This window comes from Coregonus clupeaformis, chromosome 11, assembly GCF_020615455.1.
Source record: "Coregonus clupeaformis isolate EN_2021a chromosome 11, ASM2061545v1, whole genome shotgun sequence".
Taxonomy (NCBI): Eukaryota; Metazoa; Chordata; class Actinopteri; order Salmoniformes; family Salmonidae; genus Coregonus; species Coregonus clupeaformis.
The window spans coordinates 23,285,767-23,302,704 of record NC_059202.1 but is presented as its reverse complement, the minus strand read 5'-3'; the positions used below and the strand labels follow the sequence as shown (position 1 = coordinate 23,302,704).

Genomic DNA, 16,938 nt, shown 5'->3' with positions numbered 1-16,938 from the left:
TCCCACGAGGCACACTCGTCCTACACTTTCAGCATACAGATGCATGCACAGATGCGCGAACACACACACATACAGACGTGCACAAACAAACACACACACACACAAATAAATGCATGCACACACGCATGCGCATGGACACACACACGCATTTAGCCTATGACACGCATGCGCATGCACACACACACAAACACACACATACATACACAAAAACACACACACACAAACACAATTCTTGCTGCACACTCACTCCCAGTTGTATAGTAATTCCCACGGGGAGGGCAGTATAAAAAAAAAAAATGTATTCACTAACTGTAAGTCGCTCTGGATAAGAGCGTCTGCTAAATGACTAAAATGTAAATGTAAATGTAAATAATGTAAAACCAGTGGTGTAAAGTACTTAAGTAAAAAACTTTAAAGTACTATTAAGTAGTTTTTTGGGGTATCTGTACTTTACTTTACTATTTATATTTTTGGCAACTTTTACTTCACTACATTCCTAAAGAAAATAATGTACTTTTTACTCCATACATTTTCCCTGACACCCAAAAGTACTCGTTACATTTTGACAGGAAAATGGTTGAATTCACACACTTATCAAGAGAACATCCCTGGTCATCCCTACTGCCTCTGATCTGGCAGACTCACTAAACACAAATGCTTTGTTTGTAAATTATGTCTGAGTGTTGGAGTGTGCCCCTGGCTATCCTTCAATAAAAAATAAAAAAAATAATTGTGCCGTCTGGTTTGCTTAATATAATGAATTTGAAATGATTTATACTTTTACTTTTAATACTTAAGTATATTTAAAACCAAATACTTTTAGACTTTTACTCAAGTAGTATTTTACTGGGTGACTTTCACTTTTACTTGAGTAATTTTCTATTAAGGTATCTTTACTTTTACTCAAGTATGAAAATGGTGTACTTTTTCAACCGCTGTGTAAAACTAATAATGATACTGTGTAGAAATAGCACATAGAAGAGATTTGATGTCAGTCACTTGGAATGATGGTGGCGCAAATTCATGTTAACTGGCCCTTTCAGCAGGAAAAAGAGAAATTATGCCAACCTCTGTTAAACCTCATTGAAGAAGAAGGAAAAAGAGAAAGGATGCCAACCACTGTTAAACCTCATCGAAGAAGAAGGAAAAAGAGAAAGGATGCCAACCACTGTTAAACCTCATCGAAGAAGAAGGAAATAGAAAGGATGCCAACCACTGTTAAACCTCATCGAAGAAGAAGGAAATAGAAAGGATGCCAACCACTGTTAAACCTCATCGAAGAAGAAGGAAATAGAAAGGATGCCAACCACTGTTAAACCTCATCGAAGAAGAAGGAAATAGAAAGGATGCCAACCACTGTTAAACCTCATCGAAGAAGAAGGAAATAGAAAGGATGCCAACCACTGTTAAACCTCATCGAAGAAGAAGGAAATAGAAAGGATGCCAACCACTGTTAAACCTCATCGAAGAAGAAAAAGAGTAAACAGCTTTTCAAGGGCTTTTGCGCGTGCGTAGCAACATTGTGGGCGTCGAGGCGATACTGGAGCACAGAGCGCATTCGTGAAGGAAAATAGGTAAATAAAGTTCCATTCTTTACCATTTTCATTTGACAAATAAATGCCTTGAATATTTCGTGTATTCTTGAAGCGGCTCGCTGAAATGTTTCCTCATTGGAATGATAGGAGTTGCTTGTTACGATGTAGCAAAACATCCGCTTGTCAGCGCGCTAACCGTTAGCAAGACAAGCTTCAATCTCAGATGTTGTCCATCACACATAAAGGCAGCTATAATAATAATATCGCCAAAGATTACATAATGTATTTGATATAGCAGTCAATATAGCCTATGTCGTTTTTTTTTGAACAACTCACGTCCTGTGCGGCTTTCCAAGAGACCGTCAGAGCTGGAGCGTGCGGCGCTTTGTTTGTTAAATTTGTGCTGGTCTTTTAGGCTATTTTGGTCATGGCAGTAACATTCCTGTCACCCTGGTTAGCGTTGGGTCATTCATTTTTAGCCACGGATGTCTGAAATTCATAGCACACTGTTTGTGACGGCCATTTCCGTTGGGCGCCTGTCAGGACAGGAGTTTAACGGAATAATATAGTTAATTTTGATGCTCTATGGGAAAAGTGGCCTAAACACCAAGCTGTGGAAATTATGGCCCACTTTGTAGTTTAGATATGTATAATTCTGTAATTATCTGAACCACTTGACTAGGCTGTTGACCCGATTCTGCTCATTGAAGTTGAAGACTGGTAATTGACTGTTTTTCTATCAACAGACACTGTCACCCACCCCAAACAATCCAGAAGGAATCATGGGGAGTGGTAAGTGGCTATCTCTAGGCCTACGCATGTACGTTAATGTAAATCTATCTGATCTACCTGCAGGGCAGGGCCTTGTTCAAACTCCATAACATGGTTTGCCCAGGAAAATACAAATGTTAGCAGACTCTCCCTTAAGTGAGTCTAATCAGACATTCCTGGGGCGTTTAAACACTATGGTTCCTGTCCACAGCCTCTGGTCTGATCCCAGATCAGCTAAACAGAGGGCTGCTCTGTCCCCCTGTCTTGATTCCCAGAGCTAGTTTCACTTATGCTGGCCATGGTTGGCTCTCTTAATCAAATAAGCTTTTGTTTTATACAGAAATCTAGTTAGTAGGCATTTCCCTCTTTCTCTACCGGCTTTGTATCAACCTCTGCCTCTTTATCTCTCTGCATCTCGTTTTCCCTCCGTCTGTCTGCCTCTCTGGTCTGTCTTTCTTTTTCTCCCCTTTCTTCTCTTCTCTCTCCCTTCATCTCTTCTCTTTCCCTTCATCTCTTCTCTTTCCCTTCATCTCTTCTCTCTCCCTTCATCTCTTTCTCTCCCTTCATCTCTTCTCTCTCCCTCCCTTCATCTCTTCTCTCTCCCTCCCTTCTTCTCTTTCTCTCCCTTCATCTCTTCTCTCTCCCTCCCTTCATCTCTTCTCTCTCCCTCCCTTCATCTCTTCTCTCTCCCTCGCTTCATCTCTTCTCTCTCCCTCGCTTCATCTCTTCTCTCTCCCTCGCTTCATCTCTTCTCTCTCCCTCCCTCCCTTCATCTCTTCTCTCTCCCTTAATCTCTTCTCTTTCTCTCCCTTCATCTCTTCTCTCTCCCTCCCTTCATCTCTTCTCTCTCCCTCCCTTCATCTCTTCTCTCTCCCCCCTTCATCTCTTCTCTCTCCCCCCCTTCATCTCTTCTCTCTCTCTCTCCCTTCATCTCTTCTCTCTCCATCCCTTCATCTCTTCTCTCTCCCTCCCTTCATCTCTTCTCTCTCCCTCCCTTCATCTCTTCTCTCTCTCTCCCTTCATCTCTTCTCTCTCCCTCCCTTCATCTCTTCTCTCTCTCCCTCCCTTCATCTCTTCTCTCTCTTTCCCTTCATCTCTTCTCTTTCTCTCCCTTCATCTCTTCTCTCTCCCTCCCTTCATCTCTTCTCTCTCCCTCCCTTCATCTCTTCTCTCTCTCTCCCTTCATCTCTTCTCTCTCCCTCCCTTCATCTCTTCTCTCTCCCTCCCTTCATCTCTTCTCTCTCCCTCCCTTCATCTCTTCTCTCTCCCTCCCTTCATCTCTTCTCTCTCCCTCCCTTCATCTCTTCTCTCTCCCTCCCTTCATCTCTTCTCCCTCCCTCCCTTCATCTCTTCTCTCTCCCTCCCTTCATCTCTACTCTTCTCTCTCCCCTTATTTTCCCCCCACATCTCTCTCTTGTTTTCTCCCTCCCTACACATCTCTCTCTGACAGTGTTCCTGCCGTCGAACCTCGCCAACACAGTGCTGAGGCGTCTGCGCAGGGACAACGGCTACCTGCTAGAGGAGATCCAGCAGGGCAACATCCAGAGAGAGTGCAGGGAGGAGATCTGCACCTACGAGGAGGCCAGGGAGGCCTTTGAGAACGATGAGAAAACTGTGAGTGAGACACACGCAACCAGGGTCGGGGTCAATTCCATTTCAATTCAGTCTATTAAGGACGTAAACTGAAATTGTAAATTGTTCTCATACGCTAAGCATTAAGGACAATTTCAATGTTTGACTTCCTTGTTTGTTTACTTCCTAGATTGAAATGGAATTGACCCCAACCCTGTATGCAACACACAATGCTCTTTGTTTTTCTCTTGCTCCCTCATTGACACACACACACACACACACATTCACTCTAACAAAAACACTTGTAGTCCTACTCCAGTGTGCTGGCCTGTGGAATGTTCCTGTTTTTCAGGAAGGGATGATAATCAGCAGGAAGAGCAGCTGACTCCCTGAGAGAGAGCTGCTCAGTAGGGAGAGGATCATTACTGTAACTTGTCAGGGGTGGGAAGGCACAGTCAGTCACGCAGAGCGATGTAATGCAGCACGCACATGTGGACAGCTGTGTGTGTATGCGTGTGTGCTTTCTGGAGCGTGACATTCAGAATGTTCCAGGTGGAAATGGAATTTCTAGAACGCACATTCCATATTACAGTGAAATCTTTGATTATTTGTTATGTTCACGTTAATTTCTTTGTTATATTCTGTAACATATAACTCAATGCCCCTGAGTTTATACTAAGCGGATAATTCTGACGGTGTATCTCTCTGATTGGCCGCAGCAACGGTTCTGGGAGGAGTATGTGCGGGAGAGCAGTGGCGGGCTCCAGTTGGAGGGTGGAGTCCACTCCCTCTACCTGATCCTGCCCTTGCTCCTGGTGCTCCTCCTGATCTCCGGCGTGGCCATCACCGTGTGGCGCTGCCACTCCCGCAAGCGCTCAGAACGCAGCCCCGCCCTGGGCCGCTCCCACCGGGACCCCACCCTATCGTTGGTCTCCATGGACCAGTGGGGGCGGGACTTCCAACTCAATGACCACTCGGAGCTCAGCGTCAACAGCAGCCGCACCTACCCGGGCTCGGAGGTCACGTCGTCGAGGGGAGGCAGAGGAGACCCGCCGCCGTCTTACGAGGAGGCGGTCGGCCACACGGATGTGCACATAGAGACAGAGCCGCCGCCTCAGTATGAGGACATCATTGGCCATGGGAAGTGAAGTGACCCCCCCCCCATGCCCTGTCTCAAACGACCCTCCTCTCTCTCTGGCCCCCATCCAGCTAGATCAGGGGTGTCAAACTCATTCCACGGAGGCCCTAGTGTCTGCTGGTGTTAGTTTTTTCCTTTCAATGAAGCCCTAGACAACCAGGTGAGGGGAGTTACTAACTAATCAATGACCTTAATTCATCAATCAAGTACAAGGGAGGAGCGAAAACCCTCAGTGGAATAAGTTTGACACGTGAGCTAGGTCCTCCTGCCCGGTCTCACCCTCCACCTCACCTCCCTTTAACTGTTACTGTTATGTTACTACACTATACTAACACAGAGGTGTTGGATGGAATAACGTTGAAGCTTGCACTGACCATCTGATAGGGGTGGAGTGATAGTGAAGACGATACCAAATGTTTGATTTTGCTTTTACCCAAATGTAGTTATGTTGTAGCCATACTACCATACATCAGTGATGTTATGACTACCCTGGAGGTTTGGGGCTTGATGAACGGTGCATTGTGGGGTGTAAAGTAAAAAAAATAAAACGGTTCTGATTTCCATACTTGTAAGAAAGGAGTGAAAAAGAGATATAGTTGTTTTGAATGTTCGGGGAGTGTCGTTTTCGCCATTCGTTTTGGTTAGCCAGGAGTGGCTTTGTACACGTAGACTTGGATCTATCCCAGCGTCGTATGAATTAGTCAAGGACAGTCAATATTCCCTATGGCTATGTCCCAAATGGTACCCTATTCCCTATATAGTGCACTATTTTTGACTAGAGTCCTAAATACGGCATAGGGTCTCGGAGTGTGATATTATGGGAGCTGTGCTGGCATGGAGCGCAGCATGACCTGCAAGGGAATATGGGACAGGAAGCTACAGACAATTACCCATTTTCCCTCTTGGGGATACATGCAGTATTAAATGTCACTACGCACAGTGTGTTTGTGTGTGTGTATATATGTGTGTGAGAGCGCATATTTCTTTACTGCAGATAACAGCACTGACTACGTTGATGATAATGTTGTGAATAGATGAGGTGTGTGACTGAAGGCACTTTGTGTTGAGGCTCAAACTGAAGCCGTTTGATAATGAATACTAGGGCAGAGTTGGTTTGGTTCTATTCAGCACAACTCTCAGCAATAATGTTATCAGCTATTGATAAACTGTATATTTTACATGCTAACTATGCAGCTGGGGGACTAAATGCAGACATCCTAAGCACTAAATATCTGCCTAATATTCATTATTATTATTATTATAAGTGATATTGATACATGTAATATGACAATGGCCCTGTACACACTTACAACTGATGTTTCTTGATACAATGTAGAGTTTGGCCGGGGTTCAATCTTATCCGCGTCAAGTGCGCTGACATTTAACAGTAATTCCTGATTGAGCTGACATTGCAACGTTTACTGGTCATGCGATCTCCACGAACGGTGGGAACATTGCTTTTAGAAGGCGCATTGTCGACAGCGCTCTACGGATTGAATTACGGCCTTTGTCTGCACAATAATGTTTACATAGTAAGTGTGTGATTATTTTTGTAGAGATTTTAGAGTTTTAACACAACCATTGTGCCAAATGTGTTGTACATCAGTTGTAGAACTTGAGTGTGCACGGGGGCCTGTGTAATCTGTACACTACAGATTGAGAGGACTGATGTATTTTGTTGAACTGTGGAACCGCAACTTGTCCCTATGCTATATGACCTGTGACTGGGATGTGCAGGTTGAGGTAGCCATTTTGGTTGGGTTTATGGCCCTGTCCAGAATTGGCCCTACCCCCTTCAGGGCTCTCCAATCCTGTTCCTGGAGAGCTACCCTCCTGTACATGTTCGCTCTAACCCCAGTTGTAACTAACCTGATTAAACTTGTCAACCAGCTAATTATTAGAATCAGGTGTGCTAGATTAGGGTTGGAGTGAAAACCTACAGGATGGTAGCTCTCCAGGAACAGGGATGGAAAGCCGTTCCCTAAACACTTGTGGAGATTTGATAGGTTAAAGTAGGGATGGGCAACTTTGATGGGGGTGGGGGCTACAAAATAAATCTGAACTCATCATGAGGGGCTGCAGTTGCTCGCCGGTCTGCGTACCCACATCCGTACCGCTGCCCTCCACCCACACACCCATTGTGAGCAAAATATTTTTTGTGGCCCCCCCTCTTGACAGCAGATAATTTTTTTACGTTTAGTTCATTTCATACAATTCTACTCATTTTGCCATGGGGCGGCGTGGGAAATAAGCTGTTTAACAGCAAATTTCCTGCAATTCTACACATTTTTCCATAGGGTGGAGAGAAATGTTTGCCATTTTTAATTTATCTGATTGAGACTGACTAACAAAATCAATGGGGGCCCCCCGGCTTATAATTTTACCATAATGAAAAGTTTAGATAGATTGCTTGTTTAGCTGACATGGGCTACTTGAATGACTATCAGTGACTTGACATAAGAGAAACTTCTGATGCACAACCACATTTCGAAATTGCACCTTGTGTATTCTACTATTCTAACTCTCAACGGTAAGTTGAGACCCCGACAGTTCCCATTATTATTTATAAAAAAATATTGATCTGAGGGCCTTCAAAAGGGAGGCCATCAGTTGCCCATCCCAGGGTTAAAGGAATATGGTGATAGCTCCACGTTTCCCCTCTGATAGGCTAGGTGGAATTGTTGCTATAATGCTTACATCTGTCCAATCATTTCAGATCTCCCAAGTGTCTACATGTAGGTGCTAGGAGCTATGGGTTTCTGGACAGGACCTTTTATTGTACTGTTACCTTTTGAAATCCTGTTTTTACAATGCCTTAAGCAAATAAATAAAATTAACATAAATATATGTTAAACCTTTGGATATGTATTGAGCTTAAATTAATTTGTAATAAAATACTTTCAAATGTGTGGAGCCGTGTTCTGCCAGTGCCTCCAAATGTTTCCAACCCTTTCCTTGTAGTTTTAAAATATAAAAGCATGACATGAGAACCATCTTTATCCATCCTCCTGCAGTCCAAAAACAAGCCTGTGGACATTCTACTCTGCAATTTTAAAAAGCTGTTCAAACAAACTTAACCATATGTAGTGATTCATTAACCATGCCTAAATAGACCTAGCCATTGCACCATATTTTCCATACCAACTGTTTGGTTCTGTTTGGTTCCTAGTGAATACACCCCTGGTGCTAACATGGCTGCATTTACAGGCAGCCCAATTATAATATTTTTCCCACTAATTGGTCTTTGGACCAATCACGTCAGATCTTTTCACATCAGCTCTTTTTCAGAGCTGATCTGATTGGTCAAAATACCAATTAGTGAGAAAAAAAAACAATTGAGCTGCCTGTGTAAATGCAGCACAACTGGCTGAACAGCTTTAAGTATGTGACCAAACAATCCTGTCGCCCTCCCCTTTCTGGCTCACCAGACTAGATACTGGGTTAGAGAACAGAAGAGCACAGGCTCCAATCTTGCCAATGCACTTTTAAAAAACCAACGTATATTAATAAATTATGTTGGTGGATGACATGTTAGGATATAAAAACATATTTAATGATGTTTTACATCAATGGCGTAGCCCACACACCCCGAGTGGTTCACTTCCACTTTCTCTTGTATCCTGGGCCACATTCAGCACCAACAGACGGAAGAAACTGGTTTGAAACAGAAAATGAGAAGTGTTTTTCCTTCACAAGTACCTAATCTGTTTGGTGCCTAGACTGCCTGGTGAACACAACCAGAGGGCACTGAGAGACAAACATCCTGGCCGAACAAAAAACAGATGAAGCAATAGATCCGAAATGGACTGATAAAGACATCCATGATAAAGCAGTGCAGGCAGTGGTAACAAGGCTTATCTGACACAGACAATATTAAAACAAGCAATAAGAGCGAGTGTGCTTTTTTCAGTGAAAACTAGCTAATAGTATCTGTGATAAGTTTGCAGTTGAGTTGGCCAATGAAAAAGCAATGATCTGCAGTTGAAAGGGACGGACTCCTGTTCCAGTCATCAACAGTCATGTAGGCTCCTGTTCCGGAGGCTCAGTCAGGATGTTATCACCATGGTAACGTCCGTGTCAGACCCACTCCTTGGGGTTTCGTAACACCTCCAGCATATCGGCTTCCTGGGTGCCTTTAGGAGGCTCATGCATGTACTCCCACCTTGGGAGAGAGAAGAGCGTCAGCATGAATGAGAGACCTGGGTCTACTTCAGTGATTGCAGATAGAAATGCCATGTGCCAAGCTGAAATGAGTCGACTCCGCAGGCCTCTCTGGTTGATACTATAGGACACACCACATGGACATACTGAGCACAGTCTCCTTGACTCAACGGGAAGCCAGCTCTCATTTCCTTTCAAATTAATCTGTTGTATGATTATTGTTTAAACGTTGTTTCTTACCCTGGCTGCCATGCACTATACATTTCCCAATTGTAACAATAAAGAAATTGATTGATCGGTAGATTTACCGGTAATATGATTGGAAGATTGATTGGTAGATTGGATTGGTTGAATTGATTTGACATCAGCATTTCACTCTCTGAACTTGTGACTATTAAATCAGGGAGGGCTGATCACAAAGCTGATACGATCCCTATTCACATGTCTGTTCAACAACACACATACAGGCCTCACCAGCCCAGTACCCAATCACCAGTGCTATACACTCAGTGCTAGCAGCAGCAGCAGCACGACTGTGTGATGTCACAGAACTCACTTGGCTGTGAGCGGCAGGGACATGAGGATGCTCTCGATCCTGGAGCCTGGCGTGGCCAGTCCAAACTTCACCCCTCTGTCATACACCAGGTTAAACTCTACATACCTGAAGCACACACGCACACACACACACACCGAAGTTACAGACAGAAGACAGGCATGATTGTGAGAATACACACAAGATGTGTATTTCTTAATGGCACACACACAGATAGCCCTCTCATCTGTACCCACCTGCCTCGCCGCACCTGCTGCCAGTCCTTCTCCTCTGGGCTGAAGGGGTCATTGAGGTGTTTCTGGACGATGGGCAGGTAACAGGGCACCACGGTGTGGGCACAGCTCTTAACAAAACTGAACGCCTCCTCCTGGCTGGGAGAGTCCAGGTCGTCAAAGAAGATGCCACCGATGCCCCGCGTCTCGCCACGATGGCGGATGTAGAAGTACCGGTCACACCTACAGGCAGCACACCAGGAGGAGTAGTGTTTTGAATGAACTAAGCTTGAGGAAACATGTTCTGTTGCATGTTATGGTGACACCACTTATACCCGCCTGTAGGTATATTGCTTTAGAACTTCTTAGATTCATGCATTTAGACCAGCAGGCTTTAAATAAAGTGTTGCCCATGTTATTAATATTTAAAGTCCCCGCAAAATTGGATCATAACAACTGGTACAGTGCAGAACTTTTACAGGTATTTAACCCATCAGAGTCTAAGCCCTGTCTAAGCCAGGGGAGGGATGGGGGGGGTTCTACTAAGCTATATGGAATTGTTTTAAGAAGGTCATACCAAGGATAATTTAGCTATTTGATTTGGAATTATAAGACCCCTTGAAGGATAAAACATTTATTTGAAGAACATTTATGTATCTTACCGCTATTAGCCCATACTAACGCATTGAATAACAGATTCACTACATGGAACAACGGATAGTCCCAACAAAATATCAAAAGGAAGTTTGTTCTGATGTGTCTCTTCTATATTTAAGAGATACAAGAAAGATCAGTAAACATTTTGTATTAATTATTTTACATATATTTAACCCAATATCTTTGGCATTAAACTGTCTCCATATATACAGTGACTTGCAAAAGTATTCATCCCCCTTAGCGTTTTTCCTATTTTGTTGTAATTTAAATTGATTTTTATTTGGATTTCATGTAATGGACTTATACAAAATAGTCCAAATTGGTGAAGTGAAATGAAAAAAATAACTTGTTTCAAAAAAAGTGATGAAAAGTGATGCATGCATATATGCATGCATATGTATTCACCCCCTTTGCTATGAAGCCCCTAAATAAGATTTGGTGCAACCAATTACCTTCAGAAGACACATAATTAGTTAAATAAAGTACACCTGTGTGCAATCTAAGTGTCACATGATCTCAGTATACACTACCGTTCAAAAGTTTGGGGTCACTTAGAAATGTATTTTCTTTTTTTTACGAAAAGCATTTTTTTTTGTCCATTAAAATAACATCAAATTGATCAGACATACAGTGTAGACATTGTTAATGTTGTAAATGGCTATTGTAGCTGGAAACGGCTGATTTTTTATGGAATATCTACATAGGTGTACAGAGGCCCATTATCAGCAACCATCAGTCCTGTGTTCCAATGGCACGTTGTGTTTGCTAATCCAAGTTTATCATTTTAAAAGGCTAATTGATCATTAGAAAACCCTTTTGCAATTATGTTAGCACAGCTGAAAACTATTGTGCTGATTAAAGAAGCAATAAAACTGGCCTTCTCGAGACTAGTTGTTTATCTGGAGCATCAGCAATTGTGGGTTCGATTACAGGACCAGGCAAGGAGGGCATTAATCAGAGGCAACAAAGAGTACAAAGATAACCCTAAAGGAGCTGCAAAGCTCCACAGCAGAGATTGGAGTATCTGTATATAGGACCACTTTAAGCCGTACACTCCACAGAGCTGGGCGTTACGGAAGAGTGGCCAGAAAAAGGCATTGCTTCAAGAAAAAAATAAGCAAACACATTTTGGTGTTCGCCAAAAGCCATATGGGAGACTCCCCAAACATATGGAAGAAGTTACTCTGGTCAGATAAAAATTGAGCTTTTTGGTCATCAAGGAAAACGCTATGTCTGGCGCAAACCCAACACCTCTCATCACCCCGAGAACACCATCCCCACAGTGAAGCATGGTGGTGGCAGCATCATGCTGTGTATGTGGGGTCCTCTGTAGCTCAGCTGGTAGAGCACGGCGCTTGTAACGCCAAGGTAGTCGGTTCGATCCCCGGGACCACCCATACACAAAAATGTATGCACGCATGACTGTAAGTCGCTTTGGATAAAAGCGTCTGCTAAATGGCATATTATTATGTTTTTCATCGGCAGGGACTGGGAAACTGGTCAGAATTGAAGGAATGATGGATGGCGCTAAATACAGGGAAATTCTTGAGGGAAACCTGTTTCAGTCTTCCAGAGATTTGAGACTGGGACGTAGGTTCACCTTCCAGCAGGACAATGACCCTAAGCATACTGCTAAAGCAACACTCGAGTGGTTTAAGGGGAAACATTGAAATGTCTTGGAATGGCCTAGTCAAAGCCCAGACCTCAATCCAATTGAGAATCTGTGGTATGACTTAAAAGACTGCTGGACACCAGCGGAACCAGGAGCTGGAGCAGTCTTGCCTTGAATAATGGGCAAAAATCCCAGTGGCTAGATGTGCCAAGCTTATAGAGACATACCCCAAGAGACTTGCAGCTGTAATTGCTTCAAAAGGTGGCTCTACAAAGTGTTGACTTTGGGGGGGTGAATAGTTATGCACGCTCATGTTCTGTTTTTTTGTCTTATTTCTTGTTTGTTTCACAAGAAAAAATATTTTGCATCTTCAAAGTGGTAGGCATGTTGTGTAAATCAAATGATACACACCCCCAAAAAAATCAATTTTAATTCCAGGTTGTAAGGCAACAAAATAGGAAAAATGCCAAGTGGGGTGAACACTTTCGCAAGCCACTGTACTTCCATTAATTTGTTCTACTGGTACCGGGGGACCTTCAGATGAGTCTTGTGAGTCCTAGAGCTAAACAACCAACATGTACATGTTCATGAGAGTCTCACCTTTGCACAGATGGGTCATATTAGTGTGTAGCCCAAACGGTTCAGACGCTACAGACAGAAGTCGGCAGATCGGCTGTAACGACTTTAGACGAGTCTCCTGATACTTGTGGAGGTCGTAGAGCAAAGGTTGTGAAAGTCTCGACGTAATAGTTTCTAGGCTAAACCGTTCGGAAGTTACAGACCATTTTGTGAGAACACCAATTTTCGGGATATCTCATGTTCTGAGAAACACCGCTCTAGCTCTGTCACCTTACACCGCAGATGCAGAAGTGCGACATAGGCGGATGTAGTGGATTGAGACGCATCCAATGCAAAAAAACATATCTCTGACTGATTTTGATGGAGATTTATGTATTATGCTAATTATATTTCCACGCGGGGCATCGACCTTAGGGGGTTAAAACATGGCAGAAATGTGGAGCTACTGGTTTCAATGACTCTAGACACAGAGAGGTAGTTATTAAGTTATAATAATGTTATTACGCTCAATGAAAATGCAACCAAATGTTATTTAAAAATACAACTACTGTATGTGAGTTGAGAGAAGATCAAGATAATGTCAATCTGGGGGAAAAAATAACAGAACTGTATGAATGTGTAAAATGCAAAGAGGCTATAGGGACCCACACATAACACACAAAGATGAACAGTACCCACTCTCACTCAGTCTCCCATTCATTGACACAATGTCATTATCTATCTAGATACCACTGAACAAACAGTCTTCTTATCACTGCTGAACAGTAAAGACCCACCCTGTGTAGTCACATGCACACACACACACACAATCCACCACTCAGTCAAACCACTCAGTCATTTTTTCACATTGTGTCACAGATACGTGTCGTACCACTTTTTGAAGTCGGGGTAGTACTGAGGGTGATGTTTGTCACAGGCCTCCTTCAAACTGTTGTGAAAGTGAGCACCATCCTCCTTATTGACATAGGTAGGAGTCAGGTCAGTACCCCCACCAAACCACCACTGTTTAGTACCTGGGAGACAGACACACACACACACAGAGAAGACAAGAGTCATCATTCATTATGTCAGCTCTGACTATTGAACGGTATGAGGTCACAGGTCACAGCCTTACCGTCTTCTTCTTCTATCTCAAAGTATCTGTAGTTGAAGTGCACTGTGGGAATGTGGGGGTTCGTGGGGTGGATGACGGAGCTCACGCCCATGGCACAGAACGGCAGCTTGCCTGGGAGAGGACAAAACAGTACAATAAAATGCAATACAATACAATTCAATTCATCTCAACCATAGTCCATCTCAAGGATCCAATCCTGATTCCTTTAACACATTATCTTATCAGAATGTCCATCTCCGGTCTCGAGTGACACATAGCATGAGGTGAGCCACTGTACTGCAAGACAACATATATCGTTTGCTGTATTTTATGAGGTTCATATAAACTCTGAGGGCTATACTCACCATCTTTGTAGTTTATGAGGTTGATATAAACTCTGAGGGCTATACTCACCATCTTTGTAGTTTATGAGGTTGATATGAACTCTGAGGGCTATACTCACCATCTTTGTAGTTTATGAGGTTGATATGAACTCTGAGGGCTATACTCACCATCTTTGTAGTTTATGAGGTTGATATAAACTCTGAGGGCTATACTCACCATCTTTGTAGTTTATGAGGTTGATATGAACTCTGAGGGCTATACTCACCATCTTTGTAGTTTATGAGGTTGATATGAACTCTGAGGGCTATACTCACCATCTTTGTAGTTTATGAGGTTGATATGAACTCTGAGGGCTATACTCACCATCTTTTCCTTTGAGGACCTTCCCTCTGCTGCGCATCTGCTTGGCGGCCTCCTCGGTCAGGTTCCCAAACACCACGGACACATTGACCCCCGCCTTCTCAAACACCTTCCCATCCTGCAGCACACAGCTGATGCCCCCGCCACCTGAAAGACAGACAGACGGATCGACCGACAAATGGACAAACAGACAGACAGAAACAGACAGGCATGGACAAACAGAAAGGCAGCACAGAGACAGACTTGGTGTTATTACACTAAAGAAAGGCCCAAAACCCCAAGCACTTTGTCATATTATCATACCAATACCGACATGGGTGCAGAATAAGACAGGGTGGCGGTGGGTAGCTACTATACATAACTGGACTAAGGACAGGGTGGATAACCTTTGGATTAGCTTTTGTACATTCATTGAACACGTCTATGTTTTGCTTGTGTCATTGTGAATGTGCCAGGGTTGATAGTTGCCAGATCGGTCAAATTAGGCCTAGGTAAGATTATACACTGGATTTCGGTAGAGGTTGACTGACTAGTCTATCTATGGGCGCATACTTGCCTTCTTTCCGTTCCCATCGGTCCACTTTGAACTTGCCGCCGTCCACCTCCTCGAGCGCTCGGCAGAACTCCGCCTGCGTCTCCATGATCAGCATCTCCATCCTCGTGCACATCTCCTCTTTCCTCTGCTGGAGAACTTTAACGTCGGTACACGGTGGAGACATGAATGTCTTGCATTTATCCGCTATCTCCGTGTCCTCCTCCTCGGCTTTGGGGATCACTGATGCCATTTCAGCTCGCTGAAAGTGACTAGCGCTGGCCACAAACCCCGCCACTGCCGCGGCTACTCCAGCTACAAGCACTGCGCCCGTCCTGGTTCGCCCGGGTGCGGTTCTGCCTGCAGTCCCGAGGGACATGAAGCACACTCCAGTAGCTTTGGGAACCCATCTCACTCTCGGAAGCGAAGTTAACCTGCGGACTGAAGTTTTATGGAAGACAGTAAGGTGCGAGTCCACTCTGGAAGCTCCCTTTGAATAAGGAATAAAACATTGTCTCACGGTGGTTTGCGCCGTTCTGTTTATGGAATAAAGAACGATGGTAGCCATGAGTAGTAAATTATCTAGCTATCCTCTCCGTGTAAAAGGTACAAGTTGGTAAACATCGAGCAAAAACTGAAAAATACTATCACAAGTTGACAGACGTGCAGGCAGACACTTCTCTAAAACGTCCGGGGGTGTGTACTTGCGTTGAACCGAGCGAGGAAGCATGGGAAATTGTGTTTCCGATGAGACTTTGCAGGCTTGTTTAACTGATAGTAAATTGCAGCAAACATCAAGACCCATAAGCCAGTGCTTTTCTGTAGGCGTATCTTTATTAACCGGAACGTGACAAGAGACCGGTTGCTCTGTATCAAGATAAGAGTTATTGGCGCATAATGACTGATGGATGTATTATCTTATTCCTATAACGCATGAAGAAAAGTATGCCATATGCATTTTTTTTTTCACACAAGAGCAAATCGTGGACAGAAATGTGTTGTAATTCTCTATGACAACAGCAGTATTAAACCCTTATTAGTGGCGCCTGGGAGAGGGAGAAGCACAGATTATCTGGACAGGTGCTCCAGCTAGCTGAATCACGAAAATGTAGGTCCATAGAAGAGGATATAATACATGTGTTTTATTTAGAACTTCTGGTAGTGGTGAGTTTGGGATTTTATGTGCACCTTCTCAATTGCATACATAGCTCTTCGTTCGTTGTTATTTCAGACTTTTGTCATATAATGAAGCGTGTAGACTATGTTTGTAGAAATAGTGGCCAATTATTAAGCAATAAGGCCCGAGGGGGTGCGGTATATGACCAATATCCATGGCTGATCCGGGAGGAGGGGAGGAGCGACGGCCAGGTAGGTCAGTGGGGATTGGTTGATCAGTGAGGAGGGGAGGAGCGATGGCCAGGTAGGTTAGTGGGGATTGGCTGATCAGCGACGAGGGGAGGAGCGACGGCCAGGTAGGTTACTGGGGATTGGATGATCAGTGAGGAGGGGAGGAGCGACGGCCAGGTAGGTCAGTGGGGATTGGCTGATCAGTGATGAGGGGAGGAGCGACGGCTAGGTAGGTCAGTGGGGATTGGCTGATCAGTGATGAGGGGAGGAGCGACGGCTAGGTAGGTCAGTGGGGATTGGTTGATCAGTGAGGTGGGGAGGAGCGATGGCCAGTTAGGTTACTGGGGATTGGCTGATCAGTGAGGAGGGGAGGAGCGACGGCCAGGTAGGTCAGTGGGGATTGGCTGATCAGTGTGGAGGGGCGGAGCGACCGGCAGTAGGTCAGTGGGGATTGGCTGATCAGTGAGGAGG

General features: G+C 44.1%; 2 protein-coding genes across 3 annotated transcripts; one reads left to right on the top strand and one right to left on the bottom strand.

Moving 5' to 3' along the window:
• Positions 1–874: 874 nt before the first annotated feature.
• LOC121576550 (transmembrane gamma-carboxyglutamic acid protein 1-like) lies at positions 875–5,133 on the top strand. 2 transcript variants are annotated; one of them, XM_041889783.2, is made up of 4 exons: positions 875–1,574; positions 2,282–2,327; positions 3,757–3,920; positions 4,598–5,133. In XM_041889783.2, exons 2-4 carry the CDS (start codon positions 2,318–2,320, stop codon positions 5,024–5,026), a joined length of 603 nt encoding a protein of 200 aa, XP_041745717.1. In that variant the 5' UTR covers positions 875–1,574; positions 2,282–2,317; the 3' UTR covers positions 5,027–5,133. The 2 variants fall into 2 exon arrangements, with proteins under 2 accessions (XP_041745717.1, XP_041745718.1); XM_041889784.2 differs by lacking the exons at positions 875–1,574; positions 2,282–2,327; positions 3,757–3,920 and adding an exon at positions 3,927–4,430.
• A 3,414-nt stretch (positions 5,134–8,547) lies between these two features.
• Positions 8,548–15,835, bottom strand: LOC121576545 (oxygen-dependent coproporphyrinogen-III oxidase, mitochondrial). Its single transcript, XM_041889774.2, has 7 exons — positions 15,145–15,835; positions 14,592–14,735; positions 13,905–14,015; positions 13,662–13,803; positions 9,967–10,185; positions 9,734–9,838; positions 8,548–9,178 (listed from the first exon to the last, which is right to left on the bottom strand). The coding sequence occupies exons 1-7, from the start codon at positions 15,686–15,688 to the stop codon at positions 9,094–9,096; spliced, it is 1,350 nt and encodes a 449-aa protein (XP_041745708.1). The 5' UTR covers positions 15,689–15,835; the 3' UTR covers positions 8,548–9,093.
• Positions 15,836–16,938: the final 1,103 nt, after the last annotated feature.

Excerpts from the sequence above, each read along its gene's own strand:
- LOC121576550 (XM_041889783.2), top strand. Across the intron at positions 3,921-4,597 it reads TTGAGAACGATGAGAAAACT|CAACGGTTCTGGGAGGAGTA; the intron begins GTGAGTGAGACA and ends GATTGGCCGCAG.
- LOC121576545 (XM_041889774.2), bottom strand. The coding sequence starts at position 15,688 with ATGGCTACCATCGTTCTTTATTCCATAAACAGAACGGCGCAAACCACC. Across the intron at positions 14,736-15,144 it reads CCGATGGGAACGGAAAGAAG|GTGGCGGGGGCATCAGCTGT; the intron begins GCAAGTATGCGC and ends TCTGTCTTTCAG. Across the intron at positions 10,186-13,661 it reads TACCCCGACTTCAAAAAGTG|GTGTGACCGGTACTTCTACA; the intron begins GTACGACACGTA and ends TGCTGCCTGTAG.